Source organism: Anguilla anguilla, chromosome 7, assembly GCF_013347855.1.
Source record: "Anguilla anguilla isolate fAngAng1 chromosome 7, fAngAng1.pri, whole genome shotgun sequence".
NCBI lineage: Eukaryota > Metazoa > Chordata > Actinopteri > Anguilliformes > Anguillidae > Anguilla > Anguilla anguilla.
The window spans coordinates 11,183,502-11,201,532 of record NC_049207.1 but is presented as its reverse complement, the minus strand read 5'-3'; the positions used below and the strand labels follow the sequence as shown (position 1 = coordinate 11,201,532).

The 18,031-nt window shown below is 45.2% G+C and overlaps 1 protein-coding gene across 2 annotated transcripts in view; it reads left to right on the top strand.

Moving 5' to 3' along the window:
- The window catches only part of LOC118231955 (metabotropic glutamate receptor 8), a 160,793-nt gene that overhangs the window by 45,688 nt on the left and 97,074 nt on the right, over positions 1–18,031 (top strand). For both annotated transcript variants that reach the window (XM_035426384.1, XM_035426385.1), the window contains one exon: positions 15,690–15,906. In XM_035426384.1, the coding sequence (XP_035282275.1) occupies positions 15,690–15,906 (217 nt within the window). The remainder of the gene's footprint in view (positions 1–15,689; positions 15,907–18,031) is intronic.

Here is an 18,031-nt window from a genome sequence, read left to right as displayed (position 1 = left end):
CTGCAGCGGCCTCGAATATTCAGCCTTGTGTGGCTAACTATTAGCTATCCCCAGGTTACTGCTGATTTAGTTCCTCTCAATTACATGCCAGTTGCCTGCGGGCTACCAGTTGCTCTCAGTGAGAAATAGATAGCTCTCCAGTATTACTCTATGGCCTGTAAAGTGAAGAAGAACCACTGGCTCACAGCTGAGTGACTGGAAAAGTGTTCACATCCTTTAGCTACAGTGGTGCTTGGCACACCGTTTATCTGAGAGATACAGATCTGATGATTATCTGATGATTCAAATTGGGGAGAGAGATGTGTGTGTGTCTGTGTGCATTCGGTCTTATTTTCCGGCCTCCCTGAACCCAACGTGGCTGTGCAGTTCAGTACGTTCAGCGGGGCATGTAAATGATCCTGTCTGGTATCTCGCTCTCTCATCTTCCCACCAGAAAAAAAAAATCATTTGGGATTTTCCAGCACTATTTCTGTGCTAAAGCTTGGGAATATTATGGATGAGGCGGAAGCAGTGAAGTCAGCCCTGAGACATCAAAGTGCACTGCCGCTTTGTTCAAAAGAAAAAATTTGTTTAATGCGATACAAAAAAAAATCACGTGCGCTCAAGGAGCAAAATCAAGGTTTGTCGTCGTTTGCATACGTGAACTTGTAAAGCCAACGGTTTAAATATCGAACCCAATTTGTCTGCGACCCTGCAGTGCCGAATGTGTGCGGGGTGCTGTGCGGTAGATTCTTTTGCGTTACGCTTTCCTTAGCGCGAGCACAGGGAGCTGCGGCCGCTCGGCCATTGGAGGTCTGCGGCAGTCAGGCAGAAGGGCGGGAGGGAGACCGAGGGGTGGAAGACGTATGGAGGCGGGCGGGAGTTTTATCGCGTCCCGCCATCGCTCACGCCGCGTGATGGATCGCTGTTTGTCTTCGGGTTTTTTTTTGCGGAGTCCCTCTGCAGGCGCTCAGCGCGCTTTCATAACGTCGCGCAAAGTGGCCTCCCCAGATACTTCGCATTAGATACATCCAATTCTACCGAGTATTAGTTTTTGCGTCGTCTTGTTTTCCGATACAAATCCGATTCCGGCTTAAGAGGATCGCCTCGGCGAGAACGTCGCAGAGTTACTGGAGAATTCAATCATCCCGGGGCCTGCTGGGAAAAAAGCCAGGGGAAGAGCTCATATGAGGAATATTACCCTTCGCACATTAACTGGGAAAATACAGGCCGCAGACCACGATCAATTCAGGGCACGGGCTTCATTTGGAACGCGCAAAGATTATTTTCCTTTGAATGCGGCTCGTTCGGACTGGCCCTCGCATTATCGACGTCTCGCGTGCGTGCGTTTACGCGGCGACGGGCGCGATGGCCTCGGAAACGTGCGTCCGTGTACAGTAACCTGATACCGCCGCCGTTCAGTCGTCTTTTTTTAAAATGCTGGCGATCGCCGCGGCGGCTGGGTCTATAGGGGGCACCGGGGTGCTTCGCAAAAAAAAAAAAACCTGGTGGCGAGGCGTCCGCGGACCGTTTGCATTCAGTCGAGCCTCTCGGGCCCGGTGCAGCGGCCGGTGTATCGACGAGAGGCCGTCATTTCGGAGTCCATAAAGCCGCCGAGTTTCCGCTCGTCGCGCGTTAAGTCCCCTTTCCCCGCGTCTCCGCGGCCGACGCGCACGCTCGACATTAACGAATCGAGGAGGCGTGCCTTCTCCTCCTGACTTGAATTAAAGGGAGCGGAGGCAGCTGGGGGGGGGGGGGGGGGGGGGGAATGGCAGTCCCGCTCTGGGGCGGGGAGATGTGACATTTACCTGCCTGCGCAGGGAGGAGGAGGGGGGAGGGGGGCGTGGGGGCTGCCGCCCATCTCCCAGCCCCGGTGGGGGTTTCGCGTGGCTGGGAGGCCCGGCAGTAAAGAGACTGAGAAGCGAGCAATAAAATCTCTGTAAATAGAAAGGCCGTGATTGGCACTGGGGCGAGGGCATTCAGGGCGGGCGTGACGATGGCGGAGGCGGGTGGGGGGGTTGTGTGATGGGGGGTAATGTTGGCCCCCAGCAGCAGAAGGGGAAGCTGGCAATGATTGGGTTATGGTGCCACACGGATTATTGCTCTCGCCAAAGCCTTGGCTTTCCCTGCTGGACACACGCCATGATGGAGGGAGTGAATCTTGGCAGGGAGAGGTGGAGAAGGGGTGAAGGAGGAGGATGAGTGTGAACAGAACATAGCCCAAGAGGGGGAGGGCAGGGGGTTTAAAAGTCAGGGGCGGGGGGGGGGGGAGAGATTGGCAGGAGAGAGAGAGTGAGGTGGGAGAATCAGAATAGAGAAAGAAAACAGTGAAAAGCATTGAAAGAGAGAGAAAATGGTGGTATGCCGTCTCTACCACCTGAAGTATATTGTAGCTCACTGAACCAGTGTTTGTAGTTGTCCATGACCATGAAATGCACTTTTGTACGTCACTTTGGATAAAAGCGTCTGCCAAATAAATGTAATGTAATGTAAGTGCTGCTCTCCATTTCAGTGGCAGTTTCCAAAGGGGGGGGGCGGGGGGAGGGGGTGATGGTGGTGGTGGTGGGTTAGAGGAAGGGGGGGGGGTGGTCTTGGGTTAGAGGAAGGGGCTGTCTTTAGCTTTGTGCAGTTTGTTGCATAGACATGATGCCAGTTGTGACAGATTTGAATTGACAGAAGAAAGAATGGTACAGCAGTTCACCAAGAAAAAGATCACTGAGACTGATAGAAGTAGAAGAAACAAGCTGTGATCAAACTATGTTTGATCTAAGACAAGGGCTGTCCTGATAGGGTGTCTGGCATTAAGGCAAAGTAAGATGTCTTGTAAGCCATTTGGTGTTGAGAAGATGAAAAAAGATCCATTAGTGGTGAATAAAGTGGGAAAATTCGCCTCAGCAAAGATAAAGCAAAGATAAGCTTTAGAGCTATTTGTCTATTTTTATCGATAACAAAATTAAGGTTGAAATGAAACAGCTGCAGCTGGTGCACAGTCTGTAGAGAAGAAGAAGGCCTCTGTGCTGGTCAGTGGTTGAATAAAACATATTTTTTATTCAAGTAAACAGGGCATTTTGACATTCGTGTTATTCAGTGAGAAATATTTCACTGGAGAGCCTGGATTAACAGCTCCAGTCCTGTGGTTGCACAGAATATGTACCTAAGTGCCTAATTTTGTTGATTGTCTGGATTCAAACCATATAATATTTTCTATTCAATTCTGAAATTGCTCTCAAGCGAAACTTTGCTTGTTGAAATGTAGAAATTCAGTAGCTGTGATTGCTATATTGGGTGTTCACAGTGTTCCAGTCTTTCCCGAAGGGTACATTTTTTGTTTTTAGACCCCTCCTCCCCCACCCAAGACATTGTGAGAACCAGACTCTTCCTGCTGCCTTCCGGACTGTTCTAGAATACTTGAGAATTTCCTCTCTGCAATGTTCTAGAATCCATTAAGAACTATGCCGTGTGTCACAGAGGAGGGTTATGACAGGGTTATATAATCTTTAACCACAGCTATTCTCTGGGAGCCACGTGTCACTGAACTGCCCAGTCTTGCTTTCTCCAGGGAGCCAGAGTGAGGGCATGGAGATAGGCTTAAAGCCATGACACGTCCCCAGAGAGCACTTTGATAGATGACAGGTAGTGACTAACGGCATATTTCATTGTGAATGGGATCATAAACCTGTGCTATGAAGTGCCAATTAAATTATTTACTACTCTTCTTTTTTTTCGGGGAGGAGGGGGGGAGTCGCTCAGGAAAGGATTTCTTTTACTACCGCTGCTGCGCATATAGTTTGTTGTCTTATTAATCTAAAGTTAAGTTGAATTAAGTTTCCCCCTCCCTCTTGTTTATACAAATATAATTTGGAGCTAATGGAACGGGGTACGTGAGTCAAGCTAATCAAGGCTTTGTGCTCCTGCAGTTTAAACAAGTAGCCCTCTTAAGGGAGTGGTTTGATTGAGGGAATATATTTGAGGGAATATAAATGCTCCTATTGCTGCATTTAAAAGGGGGGAGAAAGGGACTCCCCAGAGGAGAGCTCCAATTAGTCACTGCTGGCTGCCTGCTAATTACTGCAACTAACAACTTTTGTGGCTCCGCCCCCGTACTGAGCCGCGTGAAAAATGACCTGCTATTGTAGCGGGGTGCTCTCTGTTCTTTTTAAAAGCAGCGGAGGGAAGAGCAGGTGCAGCACATCCAGCCAACCAGGAAAAAAAAAAATGAAATAAACATCCCTGTTCGGCGCTGACCTCACCAACCTCCCAGCGTAGACGTCTGACATTATATATATATATATATTTCTTTGGGTTAGTGGACATTCCTCACCCTGGCCAGGTTGCACACATCACATTTGGACACATTTATATGGCTGGATATTTTGCAAGCAGGTCAGGTTTAACTGCCTCGTTTAAAGATCACAGTGGCAGGGCCCCAGCGCGTAGACTATCTGCTACTTCCTGATTACGAGCCAGCTTCCTGGTCCCAGGCCAACTTCCTGAATGGCTCTGCCACTGGACTGTTAATCCTGCCTTCCTACATTAAAGCAAAAAAGGCATGTTTATCATTTCTATACTTGTATCACAATGACAATTACCCAAAAAACCATGGGAGTCATGGTGATGACATCACACTGTCCTCTCGGGGGGTGGGGTGGGGGGGGGGGGGGGTTGGGGGGATGTAATTGCACGGGTGCAGCTGTGGCAGAAATGCGCTGGGCACTAATGCCTGGATTTGACCTGTGGATCAAACGATGGTGTTTTGTGATGGGCAATGACAACTGCGGGCTCGCCACAGACCAAAGGCTGGGAGTGGCGGTTTTGTAAACGTGCCGTACGAGCACTGTAATCTGGCACGACCGAGCCAGCAGGGCTCGAATCTCAGGGCTTGGCTCTGAGCCGCCATTTTGTCTGTCAGGCTTACTCACTGATGACACTGTCCTTCTGTGCAGAGATGAATGTGGGTCTGCCTATGCCTCCGCAGCCCTCTTTGTGTCACGTGCCATTGGCCCGCATTGTTCCACAAGCACTGGAGGCGGTTCAGATTGGGCGTGGAGCTCTGTGTTGTGCCGACGCCAGAGTGGGTCACATGGGCATAGTCCACCGCAGGGCCAGCGGGCCGTTTGCCCTGGGCTGCATTTCAGCAGGGCTTGCCCATTGTGTTTTCATTTCATCCCCTACGAAAAAAAAAAAAAAAATCAAGTGTGAAATTTGTCTTTTACACATGTTAAAATCGCTGTTTCACATGTGGATTTAACATTTTCACATGTGAATTAAAATATTCACATGTAAAAGAATGTGAACTGGACACACTGCATATCAGCTGTGATTAGTGTTTTTCACATGAAAATTTCCATTTGCGAAAACAAAACGTGACATGACATCACTTGAAATTCCCCTTTTTCGCATGTGATTGACTTTTTTCAAATGTGAACTACAATTTTCACATTAAAACTAAACATGTCACTTGAAATGCTAGCCTAGGTTATCTTTCCCGCTCTCTTTCCAATCTTATAATTGGAATAATTTTTATAGTTCACTTGCCTACTATACACTTGTGTACTCTTCAAATGTTGGATGTTCACATGTGGTTTTTGAACACGTGATTTTTTTCACACCGATCAGCAGTTGAGCACTGGCTGGCCCCCGAACCCACAGATACAGAGGAAGTGAGTCACGTTGCAGCGCAATCACATCCTGCAGTTCCCATGAGCTTAAATGCTCATGCCGGGTGACTTGTTTTAACCATGAGCAAATTACACCTGTACCGGAGTGATAACTGACGATGAAAAAAAAAAACTCATTACGATTTTTTTTTTTTGCTGAAAAACCATGGAGCCCTGTGCTGCCAGGATTTTGCATCATTTTTGGAAATTCATTCAGGATGGATGCTGGCTGGTGTCCCATGACAGGGTATGAAGTGTTCCAATGATAAGTTTTCCACTGATTTCTGGCCCTGTCTGTTGATGTCACCACAATTTATCCAAACCATTTGACAATACAAAATGTTCTGAACACAAATTGCATTTCAGTTATGCAGTCTTATGAAGACAACACACAGACACCCACACAAACAAACAAACACACACACACACACGCACACAGACAGACAGTCGCAGACGGACATAGACAGACACAAACAAACACACACACACACACACAAATAGCAGAATTCCATCCAAAGCCATGCAAAAATCTTTAAAAATTCTGAAAATTGTTAAGTAATGGGAATCTGAATAAAAGAATAAAAGGTGTCAGGGCAGTAAAATGCTTCAATACAATGTATCATAATGCACTGAAATAATCCAGCAGCTATTCGCTGTCTGAAGCCCTGAACTTCAGCCTAGGTGCCGTGGCGGTCTCCTGTGTACGCATCACGCTACGCCCACCACTCCCATCATTTTCATTTTACCTCATTGATATGAAAGCCCTCGGCCCCTACTCGAAAATGGAAAATGACTCGGTCGTCCGCAAGGCGTTTTGCAGGACCTGGCATGTCTGTTGTCGATGGCATTTGTCATCTATTTCAGTCCCCCGCGGGAGAACGGCTGCCCTGGAACGCGGTCTAAACGCTCGCGACGTGCCCGACAGACTCGCTCTCCTTCTGTGCCGTTTGCTTTGTTCAGACAGGTAGACGGCAACGAGAGAGGGTAACGGGTGGAGAAGGAGCCGTGGCAGGGATCGAACCCTTACCTGTGCGGAGGCATACGAGTGTGGCACACCTGCGGACATGCCCTGTCACAATTCACCTGATTAAATTTTTTTTTTTTCAAATTGCAGGAAGCGTCTTTTCAAGTATTTATGTGTGTGCATGCCTACATACATGCCCACATGTTTGCGCGCGTGTATATATGGGATTTGATGGGATATTTGTCTGGGCTTTGTCTTGGCTGTTCTACAATGCCAACCTTGTTGTTTTTAAACCATTACTTTGCAGTTTTTGCTCTATGCTTGGGGGGTCATTGGTGTGTTGAAACATAAATCTTAACCCTAAATGCCAATCTCTTGTGAAACTGGAACTGAAATGGATTCTCCTCAAGGAATCGCCTGTATTTGGCTCCATCCATCTTACCCTTGATTGAAACAAGCCTCCCACTGCCTCCTGCTGAAAGAAAACCCCACAGCATGATGCTGCCTCCACCGTGCTGACCTGGATGATGGTTGGTGGAAAAACATAGCGCTTTGTTTTCAGGCTACAGAGGTCAACTTTAATTTCATCAGACCACAAAATAACCTTCCAGATGAAGGTCACATTGTTTCTGGCAAACACACACACAAGCATACAGTGCCGTGAAAAGGTATTTGCCCCCTGATTTTTTCTATTATTGCATTTTTGTCACACTGAATGGTTTCAGATTTTTTGACAAAATATAATATTTGACAACAGGAACCTGAGTAAACACAAAACAGTGATACATTTAAAATTAGTATTTCATTTATTTACTATGAAGAAACAACCCCAAACACCTGTCCAACAGATCATATCATTCTCCAGGAGGCAGGTATGGATGTGTCAGTGGCTACTATCGGCAGAAGACTTCAGGAACAGAACTACAGAGGCTACACTGCAAGATGCAAGCTGTTAGTTAGCTGCAAAACAGGATGGCCAGGTTACACTTTGCTAAAGGTACCTGAAAGAGCCTGTCGAGTTCTGGAAACAGGTCTTGTGGACAGAGGAGACCGAGATTCATCACTTGCGTCACTTGAGTGATGGCAAGAGCAAAGTGTGGAGGCCAAAAGGAACTGCTGCCCAAAGCACCCCGCTTCCTCATTTATGAAACATGGTGTTCTGGATTGAGCGTGCATGGCTGCCACAGGTACTGGCTCACTAGTCTTCACTGATGATGTAACTGCTGATAGCCACACAGCAGAATGAATTCTGAAGTGTAGAGAAGCATCTTTATCTGCTGAACCAAATGCCTCCAAACTCATTGGACAGTGCTTCATCCAAGGCAATGATCCCAAACATACTGCTGTGTCTGTGGAGTACATAAAAAAATATGTCTTTGTCCCAAACATTATCGAGCTCACTGTATATATATATTATTATTCTAGACCAGCAGCAGTAGGCAGTTCAAATTATTCTGGCACCTTAAGCTTTGCTTGTGTGAAATTCATAATATCCTTATTGCGCAGCTGTGTGTGACCACAGTTATATTTTCTGGTTTTGGCTATGACACATCGGGGAGCTTTTAGCTTTAGCAATTCACACAGGTAAATTTAATCTGACAACACTCCATATTACTTTAAGACAAGGCCTTGGGCCAAAGAGGCAAACAAGCTCCCCTCCTTAGAGCCTTTGTCCTTTTTTGACAAACCAAAACCAAAACAAACTAAGTCACTCCTCTGCAGGACTTTATTCATATTTAATATAAACTCAGCTCTTTATGGGACAGATGTACTGAAGAAGGTGTTCTTTTTCAAACTTGTGATATTAAACTTTTGGCAGTTCAATCCGAACATCATAGAAAGGGGCACATGGGGAACAGCAGTGGGGTGCGTCTGAGGCTCAGCCCCCTTTTGAAAGGAGCTCAGGAGGGAGGGACAGCGATGGGAGTCACAGTAGATCAGAAAGGGCCTGGTGTTGCCGGATCATCACTATGGGTACGAAGCCGTAATCGCTGCTCTCTTCCCCGCTGTACTTACTTCCTTACTTAATCCTCTTCGTTCCCCGTGGAACATAAGGCTGCGACTATCTGCTTCCATCTGGTCCTATCCTGTGCAGCATGCTGTGCCTCGCCCCAAGTCCCCGCTGTAAGTGTCACCTTTTTGGCATGAGCATCAGACTTCATTTCATCTTTCGTGTCAATTGACAGTAGCTCATTTCCAAAAATGGCCACTTTCACATTAACCGAAATAAACACACATCTCACAAAGGACCAGGCACAAGAGCAGGGGTCCAACAAATACCCACCATGCTGTATGCTCAATGTTGTATTGACGTCCTGTTTGTTGACCTATGTATAATTGTTCTCATTATGGAAACCTTAGAACTCGAGGAAATGTTCCATGATATGTTTAATGGACAATAACGATCCCCATTCTATTCCAGTATATTCTAAATATGTTGTATTTTGCGTGTCATTGTGGTTAGGGACCTGGATTACTTGCCACAAGTTTTGAATTTCGCAGCTTTAAATTTCAGCCTGGGCACTGCTGTTTCTCTGGGTATTGTAGTTTGTCTGAAATGCTTCAGTAAATATTTTCTTTATTGATACTGAGCAAGTGCACTTTTCCAGGGCAACACAAGTGCAAAGCTCAGGGACTTATTGCCAGAAATGTATCTCCAGAAAAAAACATTAAACTATTGTATGTTTTACAAACAAGAACAACCCTAATGAGCATTGAACTACAAATAACCATAGTCTTTGAAAACAAAAACGTCATACCTAATCAAGTGTTAGGGTTAGTATTAGGTTAAATTGTTAGAGGGTGTCGGGGTGGAGGGGCATTGGTGCAGTTATCTGCTGTTCTGACAGCCATGGAAAGCTCATTCCACCACCAAGGGGCCAGCAATTGTATCCATTTTGATGGATAGATCATTTTTACTTTAAATATCAGATAATTAATATCATATGACGATCATGACCAAGTCTGGGAGGCACCTTTTACATACATGATGATGTGCATGCTTTGCAATCAGTGGTGTCAAAGTTGATGGAAACTGGAGTTGATTGATCTGAAGTTAGCCCTGTTTCTGGCTCTACTGAGACCCGAAAAGTCATGTAATATGCATGGGAAAGATGATAAATTATGTAATATGATGAATGTTTATGTAATTTGAATTCTAAAAACTTATTAAAATTAATACAAAAAGATAAACAGGATTCTAATAAGAAGAAAGCAGTTCTTCCTCCTTTAATGATGCCCTTGTGCCCCCCCTTATGGTTAATTCCGGTGTTTTTGTTCTCAGAGGCATTGTATTATTCATTTACTGTCTTAGTGTTAATGACACGACTAGATGAAGACTGCTGATTGATCCAGTGCAGCTTGCCCGAGAAAGTGTGAAAGGCTAATCAGAGGTTACCTTACTCGCTAGTAGGTGTTAGCTGAGGTGGCTACTAGGTATTAGCTGAGGTGGAACCCATCCAAGTTTGATTAAACTAATATGAAAGCATTAGTTTTTGGCTCTCGTTTCAAGAGCTTCAAAGCAGGTTTTCCCTGGGTGGTTGAAAAGGTATTTGCTAGGAAAAAGAAAGCGTTTGTCTGCAGATGATCTACAAAGAGATGGGAAAAGAGTTAACAATCAGAGGCACTTATTACATCCTCCGTGAGGCTGTTTAAAGGCAAGCAAGTAGTTTCTTCTGCCAAGTAGTTAGGATCTGCTGTACTCATCACACTTCCCATGTCTCCATGCCAATGTTGGCACAGAACCCACCGGCCTTTGCCTCTGAACCATGCCAAGTGGACACATCATGGACACGTGGACTCTGACAGAAGCAATCATCAGTAGATTGCAGCTTCAAATCTGCGTGGGATGGACATAGGCAGGTACATGACCTGTCCTGGTCCTACACATGTGGCAGTTGAGGCATACTCTATTCTGGGCACAACGTATACATAATAGATATCTCCTTTGAGGTGGGTATTCTCCATATGTGTATTGGCCATTTTTAGCCATTTATCCCCAGCCTGTGGGAGACTCTTTTTTCATCATACTGGTAACATCTCCACGCTCAGAGAGAAAAAAGAAAATCTCCCAGAACAAGACGCGGGCCAAGCTTAACAGGATGAATTTGCACAGCGCAGTCCTGACCCGTGCAAATATTCACCAAACAAAAAAAAAAAGAACAAGGGAAAAAATGCTGGTGGCAAATTGTTCTCCTCGCATGGGGCTCTTGAGCTTTACTTCTTTACTTAGCACACAGTGTGCAGACAATGCAACCGTCCATTTATGATTAACTCTGGGCTGATCCAAGCTGTGGGAGACCATACTGCGTACAGTACATGGTTTCTTTAGGAATACAATGGCTGCAGACTGCCATCTGATGTCAGTTGCTATGTGCTGTGTCTGAGGGAGGCTGAGTGAACATTATTCATACATGAATTGGGCATGAGTGACAGCACGGTCAGGCTGAGTGTTCTTCTGTGGTGTCTGCAAGCCAGGGAAGATGGATGCACTGAATGGAGCACTCACACGGTCACACAAAGTGGAAAAAAAAACACAGACACACATGAAGAAAGACGTCACTATGGAGAATGGAGATGGCGTGATCAAAGAGAGCTTTTTAGAGAGGGGGGTGGGGAAGGAGACAGAGAGAGAGAAGGGATGAAATATATCCAGAAACTGTCCAGTGTGATTGAAACAAATCGTCAAAACTGGCTTATGATTTTTTCTAAACTGTCCTAATCTCTTGTCTGATGATCATCATCACTGACCGTGGGAACATGCATGGTTTAATTTGACGTGCACGGGCCCCCGCCCCTTTGCACGGGGTCTGTGTTTTTGCGCCATTTACTGCGACGCCCATGTCCTCCCCTTTCCTGTCAAAAGTGTTTCACAACCAGGGCCTGCTACGGGGTTAATTAGCATCGTCAGCCTGCCATCAATCACCGTAACGCGGCATCTCGGCGGCCGACAGCTCCATTAGCACGCAACCCCCGTCGCGGGATCCACTCTCGTGAGGTACGCGGGGAAAGGTACGGAGAGGGAATTATTCATTTGCGGGGGTGACACTGATCGAGAGATTTAAATAAACTCCTGCGCTAAGGCTTTCCTCCGGGCTCCCGGGTTTGAGTGAAGAGTCGCTCTCCTGCGGCGTGCTAAATACTTTATGATTCCTGGCGGTTACTGGAGGGCGGGGCGGCGTGGCGCGCGTGCATCTGGCGCGTTCGAATGGCGTCGAAAGTCACATTTCAAACCTGCCCTAAAGTCCCGCCCCTCCCCTCTCCTTCTCTCCCCCTCTCCCTCGTCTCCTCTCCACCTCTCCCCCTCTCCCTCACCGCACTCCATCTCCCCATCTCTTGTTTTTCCAAAGTGGAGACATCTGGAACTTCACAGTAGCAGCAGCAGATTTAGTGCATGATTTATCACTTGAGGTCTAAAATAAATAGATAGTACTGCAGTTACACACTGTATCATACATGTATGTACACATTTACATATTATGCGTACAATATAATCCATGCATGGATATTGAGTGTACACACAAAAAAATGATTCATTCACAATCTGAGAGGAGTTTGTGATAGGAAGCTGTAAATACATTTACAAAACGACTATAAGACATGGTCTGGCCTAGATGAACCTAGGCTGCACTGTCACAGTGATGTTTGGACACATTTAATTGGAACAACATTGTACTTATGGATGGCCAATATTTGACAAAGTGTTTTGGCTAGACATATATAATATGATGTGGTTACCCAGTAGTTATGAGATTATGAGATAATGTCTTTCTTGAGAAAAACTTATCACTTAATGAAATGATCATGTAATGACATAATTTTGCATAACTTAAAACATAGTCTTTTAATAATGTGTAACTCTGCTATCATGTAGTAATATAACTTGTTTTTGTATGGGGCAGCCTACGTCATGAAGTTAATTCATGAAAGACCATTTTCAGTTTACGTCAAATCAGTCCTGCACTTAAATCATTTTGTCCCAAATGCAACCAGCCAATTATGTCCATAAAATAAAAATATTAAAAAGTGTTTGAGAATACAGTAATTATTCTTGTTTCAAGTTTCAAAGAAAGATTAATATGTAAAATATGCATATGCAAAAGAGTGAGAGAATAATTGTGTGTATGATTAATTATGTGCTGTAGTTTAATGTGCAAGAACCTAGACTAGGCCACCAAAATGTAGAATATTTGTGATGAAGAAAACAGTAAGGAAACATGCAGTGGGAACATCTGGATGTGTGGGTGTGTATGTCTTGGGAATTGCTTACCGCATCATGAGATTAGGCTAGGCTAGTGTTCACTGGTCATCTTAATGGATGCCATAGAACCCCTCTCTCCTTTTCTACATTGATCCTCATGGTATTAAATGGGTCGTTATCCACCACAGGGAGGACATAAAACTACACCTTGGAACACAATTCCTCTTATTTCCATTAATTCTTATGGGAGAGAATTCCCCTCCATGCGTTGTTTCGTGCAACATCGTCGTTTTCTTGGAAAGTAACTGTGATGTATGGTGAGGATCCCCGTATACTTAAGCCGTATCTGCTGTTCACAGGAAATGACCAGTAAAAAAAACAGGGTGGGATCAAATACATGCTGGGCCCTGGTTTGATTCTCGTGACATATTAATCAAGACCTGTGTAATTTTGAGTGTTCTTGGACTTTTGTAATTCCACCAGGGAGGAATTGAAGAAATGTGTTTGAATGTAGAAATGAATCTGAAACAGGGGGTGATTAGATACATATGGATAGGAATGTAGTATACATAGTTCCATGGTGTTTGACAAAGCCCAGAGGCTTGCATTTGTTTCTTGTACTCATTAAGAGCTTTCTTTGTGAAAGCCCTCCACATATCCTGTTGTTGTAGAAGTAATTTATTATGGTTGATTTTGGTACTTGGTGAACACAAGATTCAAATAACTGCAGTTCTCGAACTGTGATTCTTTGATTCTTCTTTGCCTCCCTCGTGGTCTTCCCCAAGACAGTTCCTTGAGACTGAGATGAATGTAAATAACTAGAAACAAATCACTTTGCAAACATAGAAAACACAGGTAAACCTTCACCAGTAAAGTCTGTATGATAAAAGAAAGATCCTCATGGAATCAATGTGGAATCAAAGCTACAGTCTGTTCATTCTTCTTCTTTCTTTAATATATTCCTTATACTTGCATTCTCTATTGTTTCATTCAGGCAGATGAATCTGGTATTCAATATTACAAAAGTGTGAAAAATTAATCTTTTAAACAGTTCCTGCTGTTCTGTTTATTAGTTCATCAAGCTTAGGGCTTATAGCTCTTCCATGCTTGGGAAGGATGGCAAAAAATTCACTGAGTTTATTCTCTATGCTCAAAAGTGATATTTTACGATCAGAATTTATTTGATAGTCTGCTGCAAAGATGTGGAAGTTCTCCCTGTTATTATTTATCCTGACCTGCATCTATTTTTGGTTTCCCTACCTTGCACTTTCAGCCCGCTTCATCCCCCCTTTCAAGGAAGGAAACTTTATGAAAGTTTCCCTCGGCGTTATGGTAATACCTTTTCAAGAGGATGCGATTCCACGTTCCCGCAGAAGGCACATTCGAAAATTGTACGTCTGAGAATGAAATGATGCAGTCCATCCCGCCGCTTGAAGCGGAATGAAATTTGGCTGTCGTATGCCGAGTGTCTGCGGCAGTTAACGTGCCCTACCTTCGTGTGACCCTCGCAAAAAAAAAAAAAAAAAACAGTTACAGTTCAGAGAGGTTCCCCCCGGAACCCCCCCATGCCCTCCTCCCCCCCTCGTTTCACATACTGAGGAGAATTGAGTGCATAGTTATTTTCCTCTTCAGCAGATCTGTTGTGGTTTTAGCAGCGTTGGAAGGAAACAAACACGCAAAAAGAAAAGAAAAAAGCAACAAACGATTGTGTTGTGTTCCAGCCCGCAGGAGCGTTTGTGTTTACAGATGTGTAATTTATGAGCAGCCTTAGCCTCGCTGCGATCAGCCACGGTCGCCAGACCCACGAGTGACATTTGTATCCCTGGCAGGTCTCGTGTGTGTCTGGGTCAGAATACCAATAAGGTGGCGGGGTTACCTCAGTGGAAATGCGGGCCCCTTGCTCCAATGAAATCAATCTGTCAGTCAGTTGTTCCCCAGGATCATTATCCGTCTCCCCCACAGTTCCCCCTCCCCCATTCCATCCTATCCTATCTGCCCCCCCCCCCCCCCCCCCCCCGCCCCCTGCCAGCTGAATTTGTCCAGCTGCCATCCAGGCTCTCTTCATCCCTGTCTGCCAGTCCTATTTGTAACACTCCAAGAGCCCTAGCAGTGCTGTAAATAAGTTCTTACATCCAGCTGACTGGTCCCCAATGCGTCAGGACTTACGTCCTACGACAGTCAAAAGAGAATAGGAAACAACAGGCCCTGTAGAGATTGTACACCCAGCATGCAATCCCCAGAAATCCCCAGGCAATTAAAGATATACGTGGGGTATCAATGATGTTGTACCTCAAAAGCAGTACCCCTCAAAGACCTAAAAGCTGGATTTTTGGTACTGTTCCCACTTCTGTGCAGGACTGTGCGGTAGATTGAAGCGGAACACCCACCCACACTGCAGTACTGCAGACTGCCAGTCCATGAACCAAGTAAATATAATAGTAAACATGTGAACAGATGATAAAGAAGCATATTTTGTGGACCTGATTAAGGTGAACCCCTGTATGACCAAGCAAAATGCAAAGAATATTCAAACAGAACCACAAGTCTTACTGTTTGAGACTGATTTGGTAAGAGAATGACTTTAAATGATCAATAATCATATTTGTTTATTTCTACTATTCTTAAATGAAGGGAAGCAACCATGAAACTTCAAAGAAATCAATCCTAATGTTCTGCAGTGTTTATTCAGTTAATTTCTCAGTGGGATGACCGGTCAGTTGTGTGGGAAGACATAAAATGGCGATCCTGAATGTTATTCAAATGCTAATTTCTCCTGACTGGAAACTGGAAATGTACCACGTATTCATTAGCCAGGATGTTGCGATGGAGCCTCGAAGCCTTAATATGACCCCTTTTTTCTGTTTCCTGTCTTGTTCCATTGTCTCCATAGATACCTCAGATTAGCTATGCCTCCACAGCACCGGAACTGAGTGACAACACCCGCTACGACTTCTTCTCCCGCGTGGTGCCGCCGGACTCCTACCAGGCCCAGGCCATGCTGGACATCGTCACGGCGATGGGGTGGAACTACGTCTCCACACTGGCCTCGGAGGGGAACTACGGCGAGAGCGGCGTGGAGGCCTTCGTCCAGATCTCCCGGGAGATCGGTACGTACTGCATGCTGCAGTCCTACTGTCTCAGTGCTTTCCTTGGATGTTATAATTCTGTGTACCAGTGCCTTGTCCAGAGAGTGTAACAGGCTCACTGTGGACAGACAAGTGGAGCTGTTTTGGTAAATCCTGCAAGCCAATGAGGTCTTAATCAAGGGCAAAAGAAAACAGCACTCAAATCCCTTGAATCGTTTTGAAATGTCTTTTCGATACGCGTGCTGACACCGCTCTTTTAGGGAAAGGAGGACAGTTGTGTTTCGTCTTTTTTGACAGCTCAGTGTCACCTGTCCGGTCAGTAGAGGTAGCGCAGTAAATGCCGTGATGTCATGTCTCGGCATGTCTCAAACCGTGATGTCCGCGACGGTCTTTATACAGACAGGGCTCACAGCCTGTGGTCTGAGACAATAAGACAGGAGTCAAGAGTCAACAAACTCCCGCTCTTTTGTTGTCTCTGGTCAGGATGATTTCCCCTGCTGAAATTTTCTGCCCTTAGTGTTGCTTTAGCACATGTTAATGGTCACTAACATTTCATCAAAGGCATTCTTGAAGTTATGTATCATTACTCGAATCAAACCAGAGATTCTATCTCCTAACTGTTAATCTTTAAAGTGTTGTTGGAATCATAGGTGGATGGGAAGGGGGAGGGGGTCTGTTGGGCGGGGGGGGGGGGGGGGGGGGGGGGGGGGGGGGGGGGGAGTGGGATTTGTTGCAGAATGCAAAATGAAGACCATGATCAAATCACAGGATATCATAAGAGTGATCTGTCTCTTCTTCGCCACAAGTGCGGCTGCTTTTTCAAAGGGAGTCTCCAGATCAATCCCAGCACTAAATTGATTGAATCTTCATTGGGGCCTATGGCACATTCACCGTGCTAATATGGAGCTACCGATTCAATTACGCTTTATAATTACAGAATTAAAATTCATAAGCTGTAACGTGTATACGCGGTGGAGATTAGCGCTGCTTCTGCCGCTGCCCCCGGGGGGCGATACATGCCGGATCATGTTAGACACCTCAACCCCCCCTCCCTCGTGTGTGTGGTCACATGATGTGGAGAGGGGATGAGGTATCTGTCTGTCTCTATCAGAATGGCGGCTGTTCTTGATGGACACGGTTTTGCTTTGCATAAATGAGAGAGTGAGAAAAACGGAGATAGAGACAGTGAGAATCAGAAAGTGTCAGTCAGAGTGAGACCGTAACACAGAAAGATGATCCGCGGTAAAAGGTAGAGACGGAGAAGCATTGTGCGTAATCTTGGGTGACCATATATTGCGTTTCTTATATTGCAAGTGGACAGGGGTGGGCGGGCGTTATAAGCATAGTACTAGGCTTTTTGTTTGTGCAAGTATGTCTACGGGACAAGCAAATACTAATCAGACATTTTTAGAAAATAAAAATCCCACCTAGATGAATATTTTTGATCGCAAAAAGAAGAAATGTCTGGGAAAACGAGACACTGCACTGAACTTCATCAATGACACACTCTTCCCAAAATTCAATAAGTTCCATACACTACAAAACAGGAGACCTAGCGACGACTGGAAACGTTCATCTCTTCCTGATGAAAACCAGTGACTGGTTCCTTGTAGGTAGCAATGGGGTCTTTATGTGGTTGCAAACTGAGGAATTATGGTTGGACTATGGCCATTAGGTTATCATTATAGCCACTATGATAGTCAGCTAAGATGTATTCAGCCTCACTGTAATTATCTTAAAAGCCAAGATGATTAGAGTGTTTAGTCTGTGTGTACCGTATGATAATTGCTTTAAATGAAATACTTTAATGTTTTTATAATGCATTGCATCTCAACAAAGAAAGGGGGACAGAGAGAGTGAGGGCAATAGAGAGAGCAAATGGTAGGGAGAGAGAGAGAGAGAGAGAGAGAATCAGTGGGAACGAAAGAGAAATAGGCTGTTTGAAACCAGGGAGGCAGGAGGGGGGAAAAAAACTACAGATCTAGCTGGTCTGTGACCATCCCCTTGTCATCACAGAAACTGATTGGAGAGATTTTTCTGTGTTGAGCGTCCCTCTAGAGATGGCTGACAGCTTGAATCTTGTAGCCCGTGGCGTAAGGAGGGGGGGGCAGGGGGGGGATAAAACGATGGTAACAAAGGATTTAAA